This window comes from Salvia miltiorrhiza, chromosome 6 (assembly GCF_028751815.1).
Source record: "Salvia miltiorrhiza cultivar Shanhuang (shh) chromosome 6, IMPLAD_Smil_shh, whole genome shotgun sequence".
NCBI classification, from domain to species: domain Eukaryota; kingdom Viridiplantae; phylum Streptophyta; class Magnoliopsida; order Lamiales; family Lamiaceae; genus Salvia; species Salvia miltiorrhiza.
The window spans coordinates 11,446,289-11,463,617 of NC_080392.1; the positions used below are offsets into that span (position 1 = coordinate 11,446,289).

The 17,329-nt window shown below is 37.8% G+C and overlaps 1 protein-coding gene across 1 annotated transcript; it reads left to right on the forward strand.

Moving 5' to 3' along the window:
• Positions 1 to 465: 465 nt before the first annotated feature.
• On the forward strand, positions 466 to 2,214 carry LOC130990490 (uncharacterized). Its single transcript, XM_057914718.1, has 3 exons — positions 466 to 708; positions 1,264 to 1,692; positions 1,843 to 2,214. The coding sequence occupies exons 1-3, from the start codon at positions 466 to 468 to the stop codon at positions 2,212 to 2,214; spliced, it is 1,044 nt and encodes a 347-aa protein (XP_057770701.1).
• Positions 2,215 to 17,329: the final 15,115 nt, after the last annotated feature.

Here is a 17,329-nt window from a genome sequence, read left to right on the forward strand (position 1 = left end):
CCTCCAACACAATACTTTTCATGGGATGGGCAACCGTTGGACGAATCCGCATGGAATCTGAATGAAATGTGCGGGAGATTCAACCAGGTGCGGACGGATGAAGCCGTACAACCTGAAGACGAAGCCGAAGAACCTGATGACGATTCTAATGAAGAAGACGAAGAATACGATCCAACGAACGAGTCGGGCACAGATTCTGCCGCCTCTGAGGATTTATTAGACGATGATCTGATAGAGTTCACGGCGACCGAGCGAGCAGGTTGGATCCGACAAAGTAGAACCCATCACGGAAATCCGACGGACTCGACCGGTGATCTATCTAATTGGATAGTTCCGTTGATTCCAGTGGACGCCACGACTTCGCTCGTTGCTCGCGAGAGTGAGCTGTCCAGAGTTGTTGATTTGGGGAAGAACTCTTTTTACAACAGTAAAGAAGAATTGGTCCTTGCTGTTGGCTTCTGGAATATGAAGCAAGGGGCTGAGGCAAAAGTTGTACGCTCAGATCAGGGACGCCTCTATTACAAGTGCAAGCACTCTGATAAGTGCAAGTTCGATGTGCGTGCATCTTGTCACGGCGGAGGGATGTGGGGAGTGCATAAGTTTAAAGAGCACTCTTGCCAAGGGGAATTGGGCATTTTGAAACGAATAAAGGCACATTCGAATGTGGTTGCAGCTTATGTGGAAAAAAGAATACGCGATGACGGAGAGGTCATTAAGCCGAAATCTATTATGGCGGAGTTGTTACGTGAATTTGGCGTCAGAATCAAATATGATGTCGCGCTGCGTGCAAGAAATCTCAGCTTAGAGAAGATATACGGTCGAATTGATGATTCGTTCCTTCTTCTGCCCAAATATTTGTATGCCCTAAGTCAAGCGAATCCAGGCACCGTGATGGATTTGGAAGTAGACGAAAACAACCGGTTCAAACATCTGTTTCTTGCTCTTGCGGCTTCCATCACACCTTTCTTCTTTTCGCTTCGACCAGTGATTGTGGTCGACGGCACACACTTGAAGGGGAAGAACAATGGTATTTTGTTCGTCGCCGTGACAAAAGACGCAAACGAGCAAGTTTTTCCGTTGGCATTTGGTGTCGGGCCGATCGAGAATGATGAGTCATGGAAGTGGTTCCTCTCAAATGTGAGATAAACTTTTGGTCAGCCCGACAACTTACTAGTTGTCTCTGATGCGCATGTCTCCATTGCTAATGCTGTGAAGAGCGAGTTACCAAATGCTACTCACGGTCTTTGCTACTACCACTTGCAGAACAAAATTAAGGGCTACGGGCAAGCTGTTGTTGAGCTTTTCCGCCAGGCTGCATACGCCTACACGGACTCAGAATTTTCACGTGTAATGTCGGCTATGGCTCAATTGAAGCCGACGACGTACGGGAAGTTGATGCGCGTAGGCCCTGAGAAGTGGGCACGATCACAAAGTCCGGTGACCCGTTATAGTTTTCTTACATCTAATGCTGTCGAGGCTTTGAATGCCCGTTTGTTGTGGGCCAGACGCCTTCCTATATGCTCCATGCTGGAGGCAATCAGGATGGTTCTGGAGCAGTGGTTCAATGACAGACTTGCGTCTGCGGAAAAGAGCGATGATCTTCTTACTCCAGAGGCAACACAGAAGATAAGTGCGGAGATCTCAAAGAGTCGTCGTTACACTGCGAAGAGGACCTCCGAGAGAAAATACAAGGTTCGTGCTGGTGATCATCGCTTCATGGTTGACCTTCAAGCGAAGAGCTGTGAATGCAATGAATTCGACCTGGACGGCATGCCGTGTTCTCATGCGATCGCAGCCATTACGTATGCTAAATCTATTTTATTATAAAATTACAGTTATTAGATGCCTAGTAAATATAATCATTCTTTTCGCGGTGAGGCGAAAGAGCCAGTGGAAGATTACGTGGAAGCTTACTACCTGCGGAGTTCACTGGTTCAAACATACTCCGGTCCAGTAAATCACTTGCCTCCCTTAGAGCACTGGGAAATTCCGTTTGAAGTTGCAACTGATATTGTTTTGCCAAACCTTTCTCGGCGACAAGCTGGTCGACCAAGAGAATCTAGAATTCCTTCAGCTGGTGAGAGACCGACTCAGAGGACTACTACAGCGGATGCATCAAGTAGTCTGGGAAAACGAGCACCCAAAACCTGTGGTCTATGTGGCTCGCCTGGCCACACACGTAGAGCATGCAAGGGTACGGGCTGGGAGCAGTAGTTTAATTTCTTTTTATATTAAATTTCAATGGATATTGATGTTTTTTTCATTCCAGTAATTGATGTTCTGAAGTTGGGAGTATTGGATACTGATTGAATAAATTTCGAAGCGATGTCACTTGCATAATATCGATGAACTAGCAAAAACCATGGATTTCTCATTATCTGCCAGTAATTCAGTGTTTAGCACTAGTAGCCGCCCAACAAAAACATCCGCAGCTACTGGGCGCGGATATTTATTTACTGGCGGATACTTAGAATTTTAGCAGTTTTTTGATGTTTTAGAAGCTGTTGTGCTGCCTGATTTGAAATATTTGAAGCAGAAAACACACGCCTTTAGTAATGACCAACATGGACATGTCTTAACAATTATGAGTTGAAATTATGAATGAGACTTTGGAGAAGTGAACAATGTTTTATATAAAAGTTTAGTTAATAACATAAAATACCCAGAGATAGCTTGGTTATGCATTAAACTATCAAATAAGATGAAATTTACAAGCAGCCGCCAGAAATTCATTACCCGCCGTCAGTAGCCGCTGACATTTTTTCAAGCGGCTACTGATCGCGGATAATGATTTATTGGCGGCTACTTCAGTAAATCATCTTATTTCATAATTTTATCTAGGATGCAAGTGGAAACTCATAGAAACATACTCAAACAGATACTCCAACCTCTAATCAAAACGTCATTTGCATAATTATCATTTAAATGTAGAAATACATAATCTATTGCGATGCGGGGATGCAAAACTCATAGATGCTACTGCCTATCTTGCGCCTATAGTCGGCGGCGTGCCCATTGCCCCACGCAAGGCTCGGCGAGCCTGATATCAGACGCTCCACATACATGCACGCATAAACACCGGAGCTGCATTGATCTGGCTGCTGAAACTGCTCATTCTCCTCGGCATATTGGATTTTCAACCTTCGCCATGCGAGGTTTTCCAACGAGGTGATCGCCCCCAATGCTCTGATCGTGATGGCTGCTGCTCGATGAGGTGTCCACTATTAGTCGTCTCGGGCGCTTGCCAGTATCCTATCTCGTACTGCGACGCCGTGGTTGATGCTCAATAGTAGGCTCGTTGCGGTCCCCACCATCATAGCGCGCCCGAGGCTGCCTATGACCAAAGACTCCCGGCTCTGGTACTCGAACCCCTAGCCCGGCATTGACGCCTGCCACCGATAGCCAGTAAGATGTCGTGGCCTCGTACTCATCGGGGATCATCTCCCATATCCCGTTCTCCTAGAAACAAAATAAATGTAGTTAAACATTAATATTCAGAAAAATAAAATAATATTAACAAATAAACAACTAAATTATTACCGGAGACTCAAATAAACTCTGTAACCCATCGAACTTGGTCTTCACGAACGTCCACCTCCGAAATCTAGGGTAAACTCCCGCATTGCATATGGCTATGGCTGCTGCCAAGTCGGGAATTTTCTCAAGACCCCAAATGAATAGGGCCCAAGAAGGACCGTAGAAGTGATACTTTTTAGTATCCTTGTTAATTGTGGTGTTCTTCAACCTGTAGTTCAAGCTCCTATACGCGCACGATCCCCAAGGAACTCTGGAAAAGGCCGTCAAATCATCCACCAGCTTCCAAGTCCAGGGCTGCACGGGTCGTCGCACGTCCACTCCTAATACAAATGCGTGTAGCACCAACAAGTGGGCCACACGGAGGTAGAACCCGCCGTCGGGGTCAACCACTACATTGGCGGTGTCGAAATATATATCCGCCAGCTCCCGCACTGACACATGCTTAGAGCGGCAAAATTGTATAAATGTCCGAGCCTCGCTCAGATCGTGCTCAGCCTCGGGGTCAAAAGGATCATCCCCAAAGGCCAATCCTATCACGAGAGCGAAATCTCTCGGAGTAAAGTCAACCTTCCTCCCGTTGATGTAGAAGCAGATCTCATCATCCTCATCGTCTCTCGTGATCTTAAGATGACGTGAGACAATATGGTGCAATGCAGCATTGCACTTCTGGCCCGGCTGTCAATCCAACATCATCCCAAAGCACTCCTGCCTGAACGTATTCTCCAGTGTAAAACCGCCAATTTCGTTTAGTCTCAGGACTACTGTCGACAGGCACCTAATATTGTTGTACGTACTGATCTCAACTGTTGGACGATTGATTTGCTCGGGCCTCGAATAACGGACCTATTCAATACAAAAAATAACTCAATTTACAAAACATAATGAATTAACAAACATCAACTAATAATAATGCATAATTAACTATTAAATTACTAGAAACATAAATAAAAAATATAGAACCCGAATTAACAAATATCCGCCAGTAAATAATATTTTTAAGAAGTAGCCGCTGGGTTTTTTCAAACCCGGCGGCTACTTCTTAAAAAAATTAATTACTGGCGGCTATTAGTTAATTATGCTTACACATTTTTTTTATTATTATGTTATAAATTTTTAAATTCTGAATAACCCAAAAAATGTTATTATTTTATGCGTAATACAGTAAAATTAACCTAATGATCTAAATAGACGATTAAATATATCTAAATATGCTTCAACTAAATAAAAATTCTAACAACACTGAAACTATACTCAAACTTGTAACAACACTCAACTACACTATATCTAACATATACGAAACATATAAATAAATCTAACAAATACTATATCTATATCTAAATCAAAATTCAATACTATATCTAACATACAAAACCCGGCGGCTTTTGCGAGCGGCTATTTTTTACTGGCGGATAATGTATACATTAGGTTCAGAATTTTTTTTTGTTTCCAAATATACTTAAAGTACAATTTTTTACATCCTCGTATTACTGTTTTATTATACACAAACTTACCTTCATTATTTTCAAACTTAGGGCATTATACGTCAATCATCTTACAATAATTGCACATTTATCTGGTTTTGTGCATTTTTAACTACCTATCTTACACATTTTCTTACACAATTGTACTTGTGTAAGAAAAGTGTAAGAACTTTTACAAAAAACCAAGCAAGCCATCACCATCAAGTGTACTTTTCGGTCTTTGACTTTCAAAGTGGGTAGTTTTGTAAGATGTTTTATCAATGTGGGTACATTTAATTCTAACCCATAATTTTTTATAAAAAATTATTCAACTATGTTCCCATCGTCATATACTCTTCCAAGTTCATATCTTTTCGATTCTCTATCTCTAGCTCAAAATACTTTCTCTAGTTTATAAACTTAATTATCCATAAACTTTGAAAACTTATAAGCTCTTAAGAACATACATCTTATAACTTCTTTAAAATAAGCTTCGTCAAACGCCGTCACAATAAAAAAAATAGATGAATTTCACAGTGGCGCGGTCTTTAAATTTCTTTATTTACTTATGTAATTTATATATTAAAAAAAAGGTGAATTTAATGTGTGCGTGTGTGTGTGTTGGCCAAGCAGTAGAGTGATTAGTGCATAAGGCCAAAGTCTTGGGTTCGAGTCCACCGTAACATGATCTTTAAATTTTTTTTATTTAATACTGATAATCTATATAAAAGAGAGAGAGCTGCTGAAATAGGAATTTTATTAAACCAAAAAGAAAACCTAAGCCCATGAGAGCACAAGCGCAACTGAGGGCGGGACCTCATTAAAACCTTTTTAAGGTAAACCCAAAAAAGGGAACCCTTAAAAAGGAAAAAGAGTGCTCGTCTAGAGAGGAAACAGAGAAAAAGCAGGAATGAAACTGGTGGTGAGCGGAATGAGCCCCCTCAGAAGCTCCGGCCTAACCATCGCCCCTAGGAGGTCCGGACCCCACATACCAGAAACAGTAAAAACCACAATGAAAAACGAACTACACCAACGCAGCCCGTAAAGGGAAAAATCGTCCAGAGTCCAGCAGAAGCAGGAAACAACGCGACAGAACAACCAAGACCCTCCTCCACCTGCAACCACGAAACACAGGAGAGCAGACAAGCAAGAACACGAAAAAGCAAAAAAGACCAAGCACATCAGAAGACCCAAACACGGGAGATAATCCCCAGGCAAGATAAAAGCAAGTTCTCAAGCAGTATCCGCAAATCGCCAAGTCGGAACACCGGTGGAACAACTCTCCAAACAGCACATCTACCCATCCCGGTCTCACAAGACTCATACAGACCCCAAGAGGTACGTAAAGCTAATGCTTCAAGATGCAACAACAAGCTGATACGATTCAATCCGCTCAGACTCAATTCTCCGTTATGGGTGAGTTTCCTAATGCATATACCTTTACAATCAGTCTCAAACCAAAACAGAGAACATGTCTTAAAATAATCAACAGCTAAGTCAACTTCACAGGATGAACACTTTCGGAGGTGATTCGGAATGTTCCCGCGTGATTTTCCATTCTCATGATGTAGAAAGTCATCTGAGGAGCAGATACCAAACAAATTCAAATGACCACCAAGATTCTCATACCAGAGAAAGATATTAGGCAGCAATGAAAACACTCCCCATAACCTCTACTGGACAAATCACGTAAAGAAATTACTCACTAATGTGTTGCATCAAAAACATTAAACAAATAACACCACCAAGGCCGCCAAGATCAAGAGAGACAAGGACATCAACCAACACCAGACACCACCTAAAGTTCAACCGATGAACCGTCCTCAGCATGAGCAGAATGCCCAAAACCCGACCATCAATCAAGCAAGGGGAACCAACCGCCCCACCCCACAACCAATCCAGCAAAAAACAAAAAAAAAACAGTGCGATAAAAGGCGAGAAAGAAAACCTTCCCTGAGAAGATGAGCTCCCACCCAAAACAGCAATGCTTAAGGCACGATCCGAACATAAGGAAGCCCACGTTTGTCATCCCGAACCAGCTGCAGGATATCAGGAATGGCAAAATGCCAAAACTCCTCCTCAGGCACTGAGGATGCCAGGAAGTCAGCAACCCGATTTCCTTCGCGAAAAATATGGGAGATCGTGATGTGTAAACTATCAATGTCCTGCAGACTCTTCCTCCACCTGCTGAAGAATCGCCAAGGGACAGTAGTACATCGAGCCCGGAAGAGATCCACCAAGTACGTGCAATCCGTCTCTATCCAGATGAAATCCCAACCATGTGAAACAACCTGCTCCAGCGCAATGATGAGAGCAAGAGAGAGATGTGAATTTAATCTTTAATTTACAAATTAAGGACAAAATTGTGTTTGGCATCCATTTTTTAAAAAGGGGCTGATTAATAAAAGAAATATAAGTAATACAATAAATAGTAATAAATATAGTTACAGTATCATTAAGATTAATTATTTCATGAGTGATGTGAGGTTAATTTTCAAAGATAAATACTGAAATAAGACATGGCCTTAGTTTTATCTTAGACCCTTTTGATTAATAATACGGGGCACGAAATGCATAGATAATCTCAAATTATTTAACTACCAAAAACACTTTGCATAAAAATGACCAGTTTTTATTTTTACAATATAAAAATGGCTATTTTGATATATAATCTCAAACATAAAACACATGTATAGTGAGGATAAAATTGGAAAAACAATAAAAGAAAGAGAGACTTGGGAAGAAATTAATCCATTGGGAAATGAGAATCAACGTAGATACAGCAAAGCAAAAGCAAGAATAACTTGCTTTAAGTTGTCAGTTCTGTGTAACTTCTGTCGCACAGAAATCCCCATCCTAATCCAGGCACTATTGAACCCTTCTCCTTTCTATTTCCCTTCGTTCACACTCTCTCTCTCCCACATATATATAGAAAATCCATTGAAGCATAACCTGGCTCAAGACAAAGATATTGATACATATACACACGGAGACACCCAGCAAAGAGAGAGAGATGACGCCGAATATCCAACACCCGACCACGACGACAGCGGCGGCAGCTGGCGTGGGATTCCAGAGGTGGAACTCGCCGATTCCGTACCTCTTCGGCGGTATAGCTCTGGTGTTGGGAGTGGTGGCTCTGGCATTAGTAATTCTCGCCTGCTCATATAAGAATTCATCGTCGGAGGAGGAGTCCTCAAACGGCAAGTCGGAGAAGGCGGCGCACGTTTTGCAGCCGGAGATGGAGCCCAGAATAGTTGTCATCATGGCCGGAGAAACTAACCCTACCTACCTCGCCAAACCCATCGCCGCCGTGAGGCCGCCTCATCAGCAACTTTGAGGCCTCACCATTTTTCAACAAGCTTTTCTTTGCTATATATTTTTTTAGTTTAGAGTATGTAGGTTGATTGTTTGTTTGTTACTACTTACTCGAAATGATTAAGTTCAACACATTTTGTTATTTATTCACACCCTTTTTTCTATTTGTTATACTTTTTTTTTTCACATTTATGATTATTGAGATATGGTGTTGCATGGATGGATTAAAATAAAAACTTATTTTAAAATATAAATTATAAAAGCTATTTTTAGCCATGTATGGTGGATTTATCACTTTGCTGCATGAATTTATGATCGATCGTAGGCTTGAAAGCATATGTATGGAGTGAATATTTTAATTTTGGAATGCATATATTTTCAAAGCAAATTCATATATTATTCTTGAGTTCGTAATTTGTATTTTTAAACAGGTTTGTAGCCTAACCCTTGTCTGGTGTTGTTTAATTAAAAATAATTTTATACTAATAATATTTAAATTATTGAGTATTTTTTTTATTATACGTAGAATTTTTTTAATCCTACCCGTTTCAATGGAATATATATATATATATATATATATATATATATATATATATATATAAATCAAGAAAATTAGTTCAAATTGTAGAATTTATTAAGAAATTTGGAATATCTCATCAAAGTTTCAATAATAAATAATAAATTATCTTGTATCACTTTTGTCTATCTAGAAAATTCTTTAATATATAGTAAATGTCCCTTACAAAATTCAAATACAAGTAAATAATGAAAGGAATTTGTTTTTTTTTTGAGCGAAAAAGGAATTTGTTTGTTACTTCCTCCGTCCCAATTCAATAGACCATGTTTCCTTGTTTGGACGTCCTAATTCAATAGGTCACTTTCTAAAATGAAAAGTCAATACATAATAAATATCCCCACATAACTCATTATTTACATCAAATGTCATTATGTCCACACATAATTATTTCTTCTTTATTTTTTTTCTACTAATTGTTGGACAAAATATATCCTCACAAAAAGTTCTTTCTTTCTCCTATTTTATTATAAAGTATCTATTTCTTAATATTTGTGCCTAAGTCTAGTGCCCTATTGAATTAGGACAGTGGGAGTAATATTTTATACTCCCTCCGTCCACCAATTAAAGGCCTATATGAAAAAACACGGGTTTTAAGAAAAAAATATATTTTTATTAGTTGAGTGGAGAAAGGGCCCCACTTTTTAAGAAAAAATGTATTTTTATTAGTTGAGTGGAGAAAAGGTCCCACTTTTTTGTAAAGAATCTTTGACTTTTTTGATTAAATAATGAATAAAAACTTACCAAAAATAGGTAGGCCTTGTTTTTGTGGACGGACCAAAAAGGCAAGTAGGCCTTGAATTGGTGGACGGATGGAGTATCTATTTTGTGTCATGCAAACAGATTTGGGGCAAGAAGAAAATGAAAATATTCTTATATATTTAAGCGTACTAGCAGAAAGAACGTACATTATACGCGTAATGAATATTATTTTATTTAATTTAAACAAAAATATAGATATAGTATCTATTTTATTTAATTTTTAATTAGAAATTTTGTCTAATTGGTTCTACAATACCTCTTTAAAATTATAATAATAATAATAATAATAATAATAATAATAATAATAATAATAATAATAATAATAATAATAATAATAATAATAATAATAATAATAATAATAATCAATAAATTAATAAATTTCTCTTGTCCCAACTTGGGTCAATTCAAAAATATTTAAAGATTGAAATTTTTTGAATTTTTTTTGATAAATCTGCATAATAGTGTCACTTTAAATTTCGTTGTTGTTAGTTACGTTGTCAGTAACATACTTGACGACACATGAAACTTTAACTTATTTTATAAGTTTGTGTTTATACACTCATTATAAGTACATATATTTGTAGTAAATTCAAGCATATAGTATTAAATTTCTTTCAATTGGTATCAGAGCGGGTACTTGATACACTAACTCATTCGTTCTTTGTGCAAATTTACTACTCCCTCCGTCCCACTATAAGTGACTCTTTCTATTTTGGGTGTCCCACCATATGTGAGACTCTTTCATTTTTGAGTAAAAGTTTTACCCTTTAAACATCTCTTCACTTTTTCACCTGTACACAAAATATATCTTTCTTAATTCTCGTGCCCCAAAAAAGGGTCTCACTTATAGTAGGACGGAGGGAGTATATAATGGATGTGAATTTTGTTGGTCATCCTCCAACCTTGGATAACTGTGAAAAGAATTATTCAATATGAAAAATCAATATTAAAATGTATTTGAAGTCGATGAATGAGCATGGCTTGCAGTTTTTGTGGGTTAGGAACTCAAGCCTGAAATGAATTGAACAACCGATGAGCGTGCTATATCCAATCTGAACTTATCCAATCTGAACTATAGAGCTCTTCACGCTATTTTTACCACTATTGACATGACGTTATTTCGATTGATATCAAACTGCAACATCAGTAAATTGATCTGTATCAATCCACCTGATCCATAATAAGTTGAAATGTTTAAACCCACCTGATTTGTATCAAACTGCAACATCAGTTAGTTGATCTGTACACACTTAATTCTGAAAATGAAGAGAATTTGAAATTGGTGTATTCTTTTCCTACACTAGCTAGTACGTACTCGCCCGGGACCAATAATTAGTGAATAAATTAGTTCACTTTTGTGAGTAGAGTGGAGAAATAATGGTAAGTCACATTGATAAAGTTATAAATAAATATTAAAAATGAAAATAAAAAATAAAAGATTAGTGATGAAATCATGTCAAAAAATGAATTATGCATGCTCTTTTGGACGAATTATAAAAAGGAAGTGAAGACCATAGTTTAGTTTCCGGATACGATTATGACCGGTGACTGCCTCTCAGAATTTGCCTAAAAACATATTTTCTCCTATTTATTTTCTTTTGTTCAATGCTGCTAGCTTATAACTGTGTGTATATATGCATAGTGCCAGACAACTTTTTGATGTGCCATTTTTTTTTAGAATACTTTTTTATGTACCTTCTTAATTTCGTTGACAATTAACTTAATTTTCTTTTATTCGGACATATTTATGGAATATTCCGGCCAGCAACTATCTAGGGTCATAACCACTACAAATGTAATTATGATTATATACCTTTTACTTATGTCGACATTTATTTCAAGCCGATTGATGTTTATAAATTATATTCTGTCACACAAGTAATAATCATAAAAAGTTCATATCCATTGAAATTATTCGTTCGTTTAATTTAATTTCATATATATATATATATATAAATAAAGGGTTGGATCAATGGAGAAGTCAATATATTTCGTTCTGAATAAGCCAATAACTTTACCGAATAAATTACGTGACCACATGAATAGACATTTACTGAATAAACACACACATTTATGTTGGAATATAAGTATATATAATGGAGAATTTATTTAATTGGTAGGAGGAAATTTAGAGAAATTGGTTGTGGACGTGTGTGTGCTTAAGAATTTGGGTGGGAGGATTGGAGTTTGCTAACACAATCTTTTCTTCAATTCACTTCCTTCTAAACAATTGATACAACCTCCACATATATATAGTAGTCAAGTGAGAATTCTAGAATTCTCTTGATTTCTATCTAGATTTTTATACTTATTTTACTATTACAAAATATCTTCACTTAGTCACTTTTTCTAGAATTCTCTATATTTTTCTTTCTTTCTTTTTCTTCTTAAAATATCTTGATTCTAGATATTTCTAATACAAATATCTTCATTCTAGATATTTCTAATACAAATATCTTCACTTAAAAAATCAAGTTTATTTTTATATTCCAACACTCCCCCTTAAACTTGATTTTTCATTCCGAGCAAACTTCTGAATTTGGCGAAATCCTTTCACGACGTGCCTTGCTTTATATCTTTCAACTTCACCTTTGGAATTCTTCTTAACCTTATTCACCCACTTGACTCCAATGGCCTTGTGCCTTTCCGGTAGTGTCACGAGCTCACACGTATCATTCTTGTTTATAGCTTTAATCTCTTCGTCCATTGCAACTCGCCAATTTTCACTATTTGCTGCTTTAGGTTCATAATCAGCAGATAGGCAAAACAAGGTGAGATCTTCTAACCTTTCAGTGTCTTCATATATCTCATCCAAATTCCTTGCTCGTGGTGTGGCTCTTTCATTTAAGAAAGATGGTGGTGAGTCTTCAGTAACTTGTATAGGTGAAGCTGGCGGAGTCACTAGCTCTTGCTGGACTTCTTCGACTTGCTCGACAGGCCTTTCATCTTCGAATTGTGGGATGAAGGTGAAGTCACCGCTGGGATTAAAATCCCACACTCCTTCTTCGTCGAACTCCACATCTCGACTTATCACTGTTTTCTTGGTATTTGGATTATATAACTTATAGCCTTTAGAGTTAGAGTCGTACCCGATAAAGATGAATGCTTTGCTTTTATCGTCGAGCTTCTTCCTTCTCTCATCTGGTACATGCACGTAGGCTTTGCTCCCAAATACCTTTAGGTGGGAAATTCCTGGCTTTCTCCCGCTCCAGGCTTCTTGTGGAGTCATTCCCCACACGCTCCTTGTCGGCGATCGGTTGGATAGGTACACCGCGCACGCCACTGCTTCGGCCCAAAACTCTTTAGGCAGATTCTTCGTCTTTAGCATGCTCCTCGCCATCTCCATGATTGTCCTATTTTTTCTTTCCGCCACTCCATTTTGTTGGGGGGATCTCGGAACTGTCAGGGGCCGTCGAATTCCATTTGCTTCGCAAAATTCTAGAAACTCCCTTGATGTGAATTCTCCCCCTCGATCAGACCTCATGGCCTTGATTTGTCGTCCGCTCTCCTTCTCGACGGCAGCTTTGAACTTTTTGAATGCATCAAATACTTCTGACTTCTGCTTCAAGAAATATACCCACGTTTTTCTAGAAAAATCATCAATGAAGAGCAGAAAATAATTATTTTTACCGAGTGAGCTTGGATTTATTGGCCCACACACGTCAGCATGAATCAACTCCAGTGGCTTTTGAGCTCTTGAGCTTGACTCCTTTGGGAATGGCTTTCTGAACTGCTTCCCGAGTAGACAACCTTCGCACAGTTGATCGGGATGCTTGATGGATGGTAGACCTCTCACCATCTCTTTTTTGGACAATAACTCCAAACCACCAAAATTCAAGTGCCCAAACCGAAGATGCCACAACCAAGACTTATCTTGGTAACACGCTTTTAGGCATTTTGCCATGTCATTTCGAATATTCAATAAGAACATTCTATTTTCAGACATTGGCACCTTGGCAATAAGATTATTTTTGCCATCTCTTATTGAAAGGTTATAATCTCTCATGTGAATATCATAACCTTTCTCTAAGAGTTGTCCCAAACTCAATATATTATTCTTCATATTGGGCACGTAATAAACGTTGGAAATAAATTCATGATTTCCATTCTTCAAGCGAATTAAAATTTTCCCTTTTCCTTTAACTGGAATTTTAGATTCATCACCAAAGGAGACATTGCCACTTACTGATTCATCGAGCTCCACGAACATGTTTCTCTTCCCGCACATGTGATTGCTAGCACCAGTGTCGAGGTACCACGTGTCATCTCTTCCAGCTTCTCCTTTATATGCCAGAAGCACACTACCATTTGCTTCGCTCGTGTTCTCGGCATAATTGGCCCTTTCTTCAATCCTTACTTTTTCACTTCTGCACTCGGAAGCATAGTGCCCAAATTTATGGCAATTATAACACTTTATCGAAGATTTATCGTACCTCGACTGCGGGTTGCTCCTCCCCCGACCACTTGTAAACTCATTTCTTTCACCATTGTTGACGAAACCTCCTCGTCCTCGACCACGTCCACGTGCTCGGCCTCTGCCTCGATCTTGTCCTTGGCCACGTCCTCTCCCGGATTGTCCATGACCATTGCTCGGACCTTCTTCTTTCTCTTTCGGGCTTACTTGCAACTTTAAAAGTTGCTCTGAAATCTCTTGCTTCTTCTTTTGCTTCTCCTCATATGCTTGCAGCGACCCCAACAAGAGATCGATCGTCAACTCGTCCAAATTTTTAGTTTCTTCAATCGTCACCACAATGTGCTCAAACTTTGGGGTTAGTGAGCGCAATATTTTCTCCATAATTCTAACATCCTCCAATTTTTCACCATTTCTTTTCATTTGATTAGAAACCGCCAAGACTCTTGAAAAATAATCCGAAATTGATTCGGACTCTTTCATATGCAAAGACTCAAACTCTCCTCTTAAAGTTTGAAGTCGTACCTTTTTTACTTGCTCCGCTCATTTGCACGCGTTCTGGAGCTTCTCCCACGCTTCTTTGGCGGTACTCGCATTTGAGATCTTCTCGAAATCATCGTCCCCCAGCGCTTGATAAATGAGACAGAGAGCCTTCTTGTCTCTCTTTCTCGCGTCTCGCAATCTATCCTTTTGTTGTTGGGATAGTGCGGCCTCGTCCCGCGGCTCCTCGTAGCCGTTCTCCACGATCTCCCAAACGTCGTGGGCTCCCAATAGCGCCTTCATCTTGATGCTCCAATTGTCGAAGTTGCTCTTGTTGAGCATGGGGACTTGAAAGGATTGTAGGTTGGCCATTCCACAGGTAGGATTTTATGGCTCGGATACCACTTTGTTGGAATATAAGTATATATAATGGAGAATTTATTTAATTGGTAGGAGGAAATTTAGAGAAATTGGTTGTGGACGTGTGTGTGCTTAAGAATTTGGGTGGGAGGATTGGAGTTTGCTAACACAATCTTTTCTTCAATTCACTTCCTTCTAAACAATTGATACAACCTCCACATATATATAGTAGTCAAGTGAGAATTCTAGAATTCTCTTGATTTCTATCTAGATTTTTATACTTATTTTACTATTACAAAATATCTTCACTTAGTCACTTTTTCTAGAATTCTCTATATTTTTCTTTCTTTCTTTTTCTTCTTAAAATATCTTGATTCTAGATATTTCTAATACAAATATCTTCATTCTAGATATTTCTAATACAAATATCTTCACTTAAAAAATCAAGTTTATTTTTATATTCCAACAATTTATTCGTTCAGTAAAATTGTTGGCGTATTCAGTAAAATTATTGACTTATTCGGCTTCTCTATTGATCTCTTCTCTCTCTCTCTCTCTCTCTATATATATATATATATATATATATATACACACACATAGGGTGCGGTTATAGTGATAGCCACAATTTCGTGAGAACATGAGAATCATTAAAATTACTGCATCTGCTAATAAATTTACTGCATTCGAAAAAAAAAAAAAATTGCTCCCTTCAAGATTCGAACTCAGGTTTTGCATTCATCCACCAAGATGATGCATCCACCGTAGATCTTGATGATCGAATGGCTTAAAATGGTTTTCCACTCTTATTTTATTTAGTAGTTCTTATTTGAACCTCTCACTATATATATATATAAAGAACAGAGACCAAATTTCAGCCGTTGATCTTATCTAGTCTAACGGTCAGCATTTATTCACATCCTGTTCAAACGGATTGTTTTGTTGAACATATACAGGGTCGAATCCCACAACCCCCAAAAAATCAGCATTTATTCACGCCATGTTCAACGGATTTGATGAACATTCAACGGAATTACTGAAATGTTCAGCGGATTTGATGAACGTTCATCAAATCCGTTGAACATGGCGTGAATAAATGCTAATTTTTTGGGGGTTGTGGGATTCAACCCTGTATATATTCACCACAAAAATTCGTTGAACATGGCGTGAATAATACTGACCGTTAGATTAGATAAGATCAACGGTTGAGATTTGGTCTCTGTTATTTAAATATTTAGTGGTCTCCATTGAACTCTTCCATATAGGGAGAGGTTCAAATAAGAACCACTAATAAAATAAGAACAGAGAACCATTTTAAGCCATTCGATCATCAAGATCTACGGTGGATGCATCATCTTGGTGGATGGATGCAGATGCTGGGTTCGAATCCTGAAGGGAGCAAAAAATTATTTTTTTTGGATGCATTAAATTTAATAGCGGATGCATTAATTTGTATAGCAGATGCAGTAATTTTATTGGTTCTTATGTTCTCACGATAATTGTGGTTCTCACTATATATATATATATATATATATATATATATATATATATATATATATATAGGGGGACCGCTCCAATGAGACCCCCTAATTTTAGTGAGATCTAGGGCACGATCTGGTGCGTTTATTTTATCAATTCTATGGCTGATATTGTATCTGGAGGGTGATTTTTTTTCGCAGGGTTCGAATCCTGGAGGGAGCAGAATATTTTAAATTTTGTTATTCATCAGTATATACTGCATTGTTCATCAGTATATACGGCCCTGTTCATCAGTATATATGTCTTATTCATCACGAATTTTTTAAATTTTATTTTTCATCAGTATATACATCTTGTTCATTAGATATACGTTTTGTTCATTAGTATTATATGTCTTATTCATTTATGGGGTCTCACTGGAGCGCGCCCCTATATATATATATATATATATATATATATATATATATATATATATATATATATATATATATAGGGTGTGGTTATCAGAGAGAACTACATTATTTGTGAGAACGTGAGAACCATCAAATTTAATGCATTCACTGTTAAAATTAATGCACTAAAAAAAATAAAAAAAAATTGCTTCCTTCAGGATTCGAACCCAGGATCTGCATTCATCCAACAAGATTATGCATCCACCGTAGATCTTGATAATCGAATGGCTGAAAATGGTTCTCCGTTCTTTTTTTATTTATGGTTCTTTCTTGAACCTCTCCCTATATATATATATATATATATATATATATATATATATATATTATTTTTATTAAATTGAGATTTATTAAAAAAGTGAAAAAGAAAAAAGATCACTCGAAAGCACAAAGACGCAGACTAAGGGCACAAAACTTTAAAAGCGAAGGAAAACAACTCAAAAAGGAAACTCAGGATAATTATCCATATCATCCGACCAACGCCTATGGACGACATTATTCA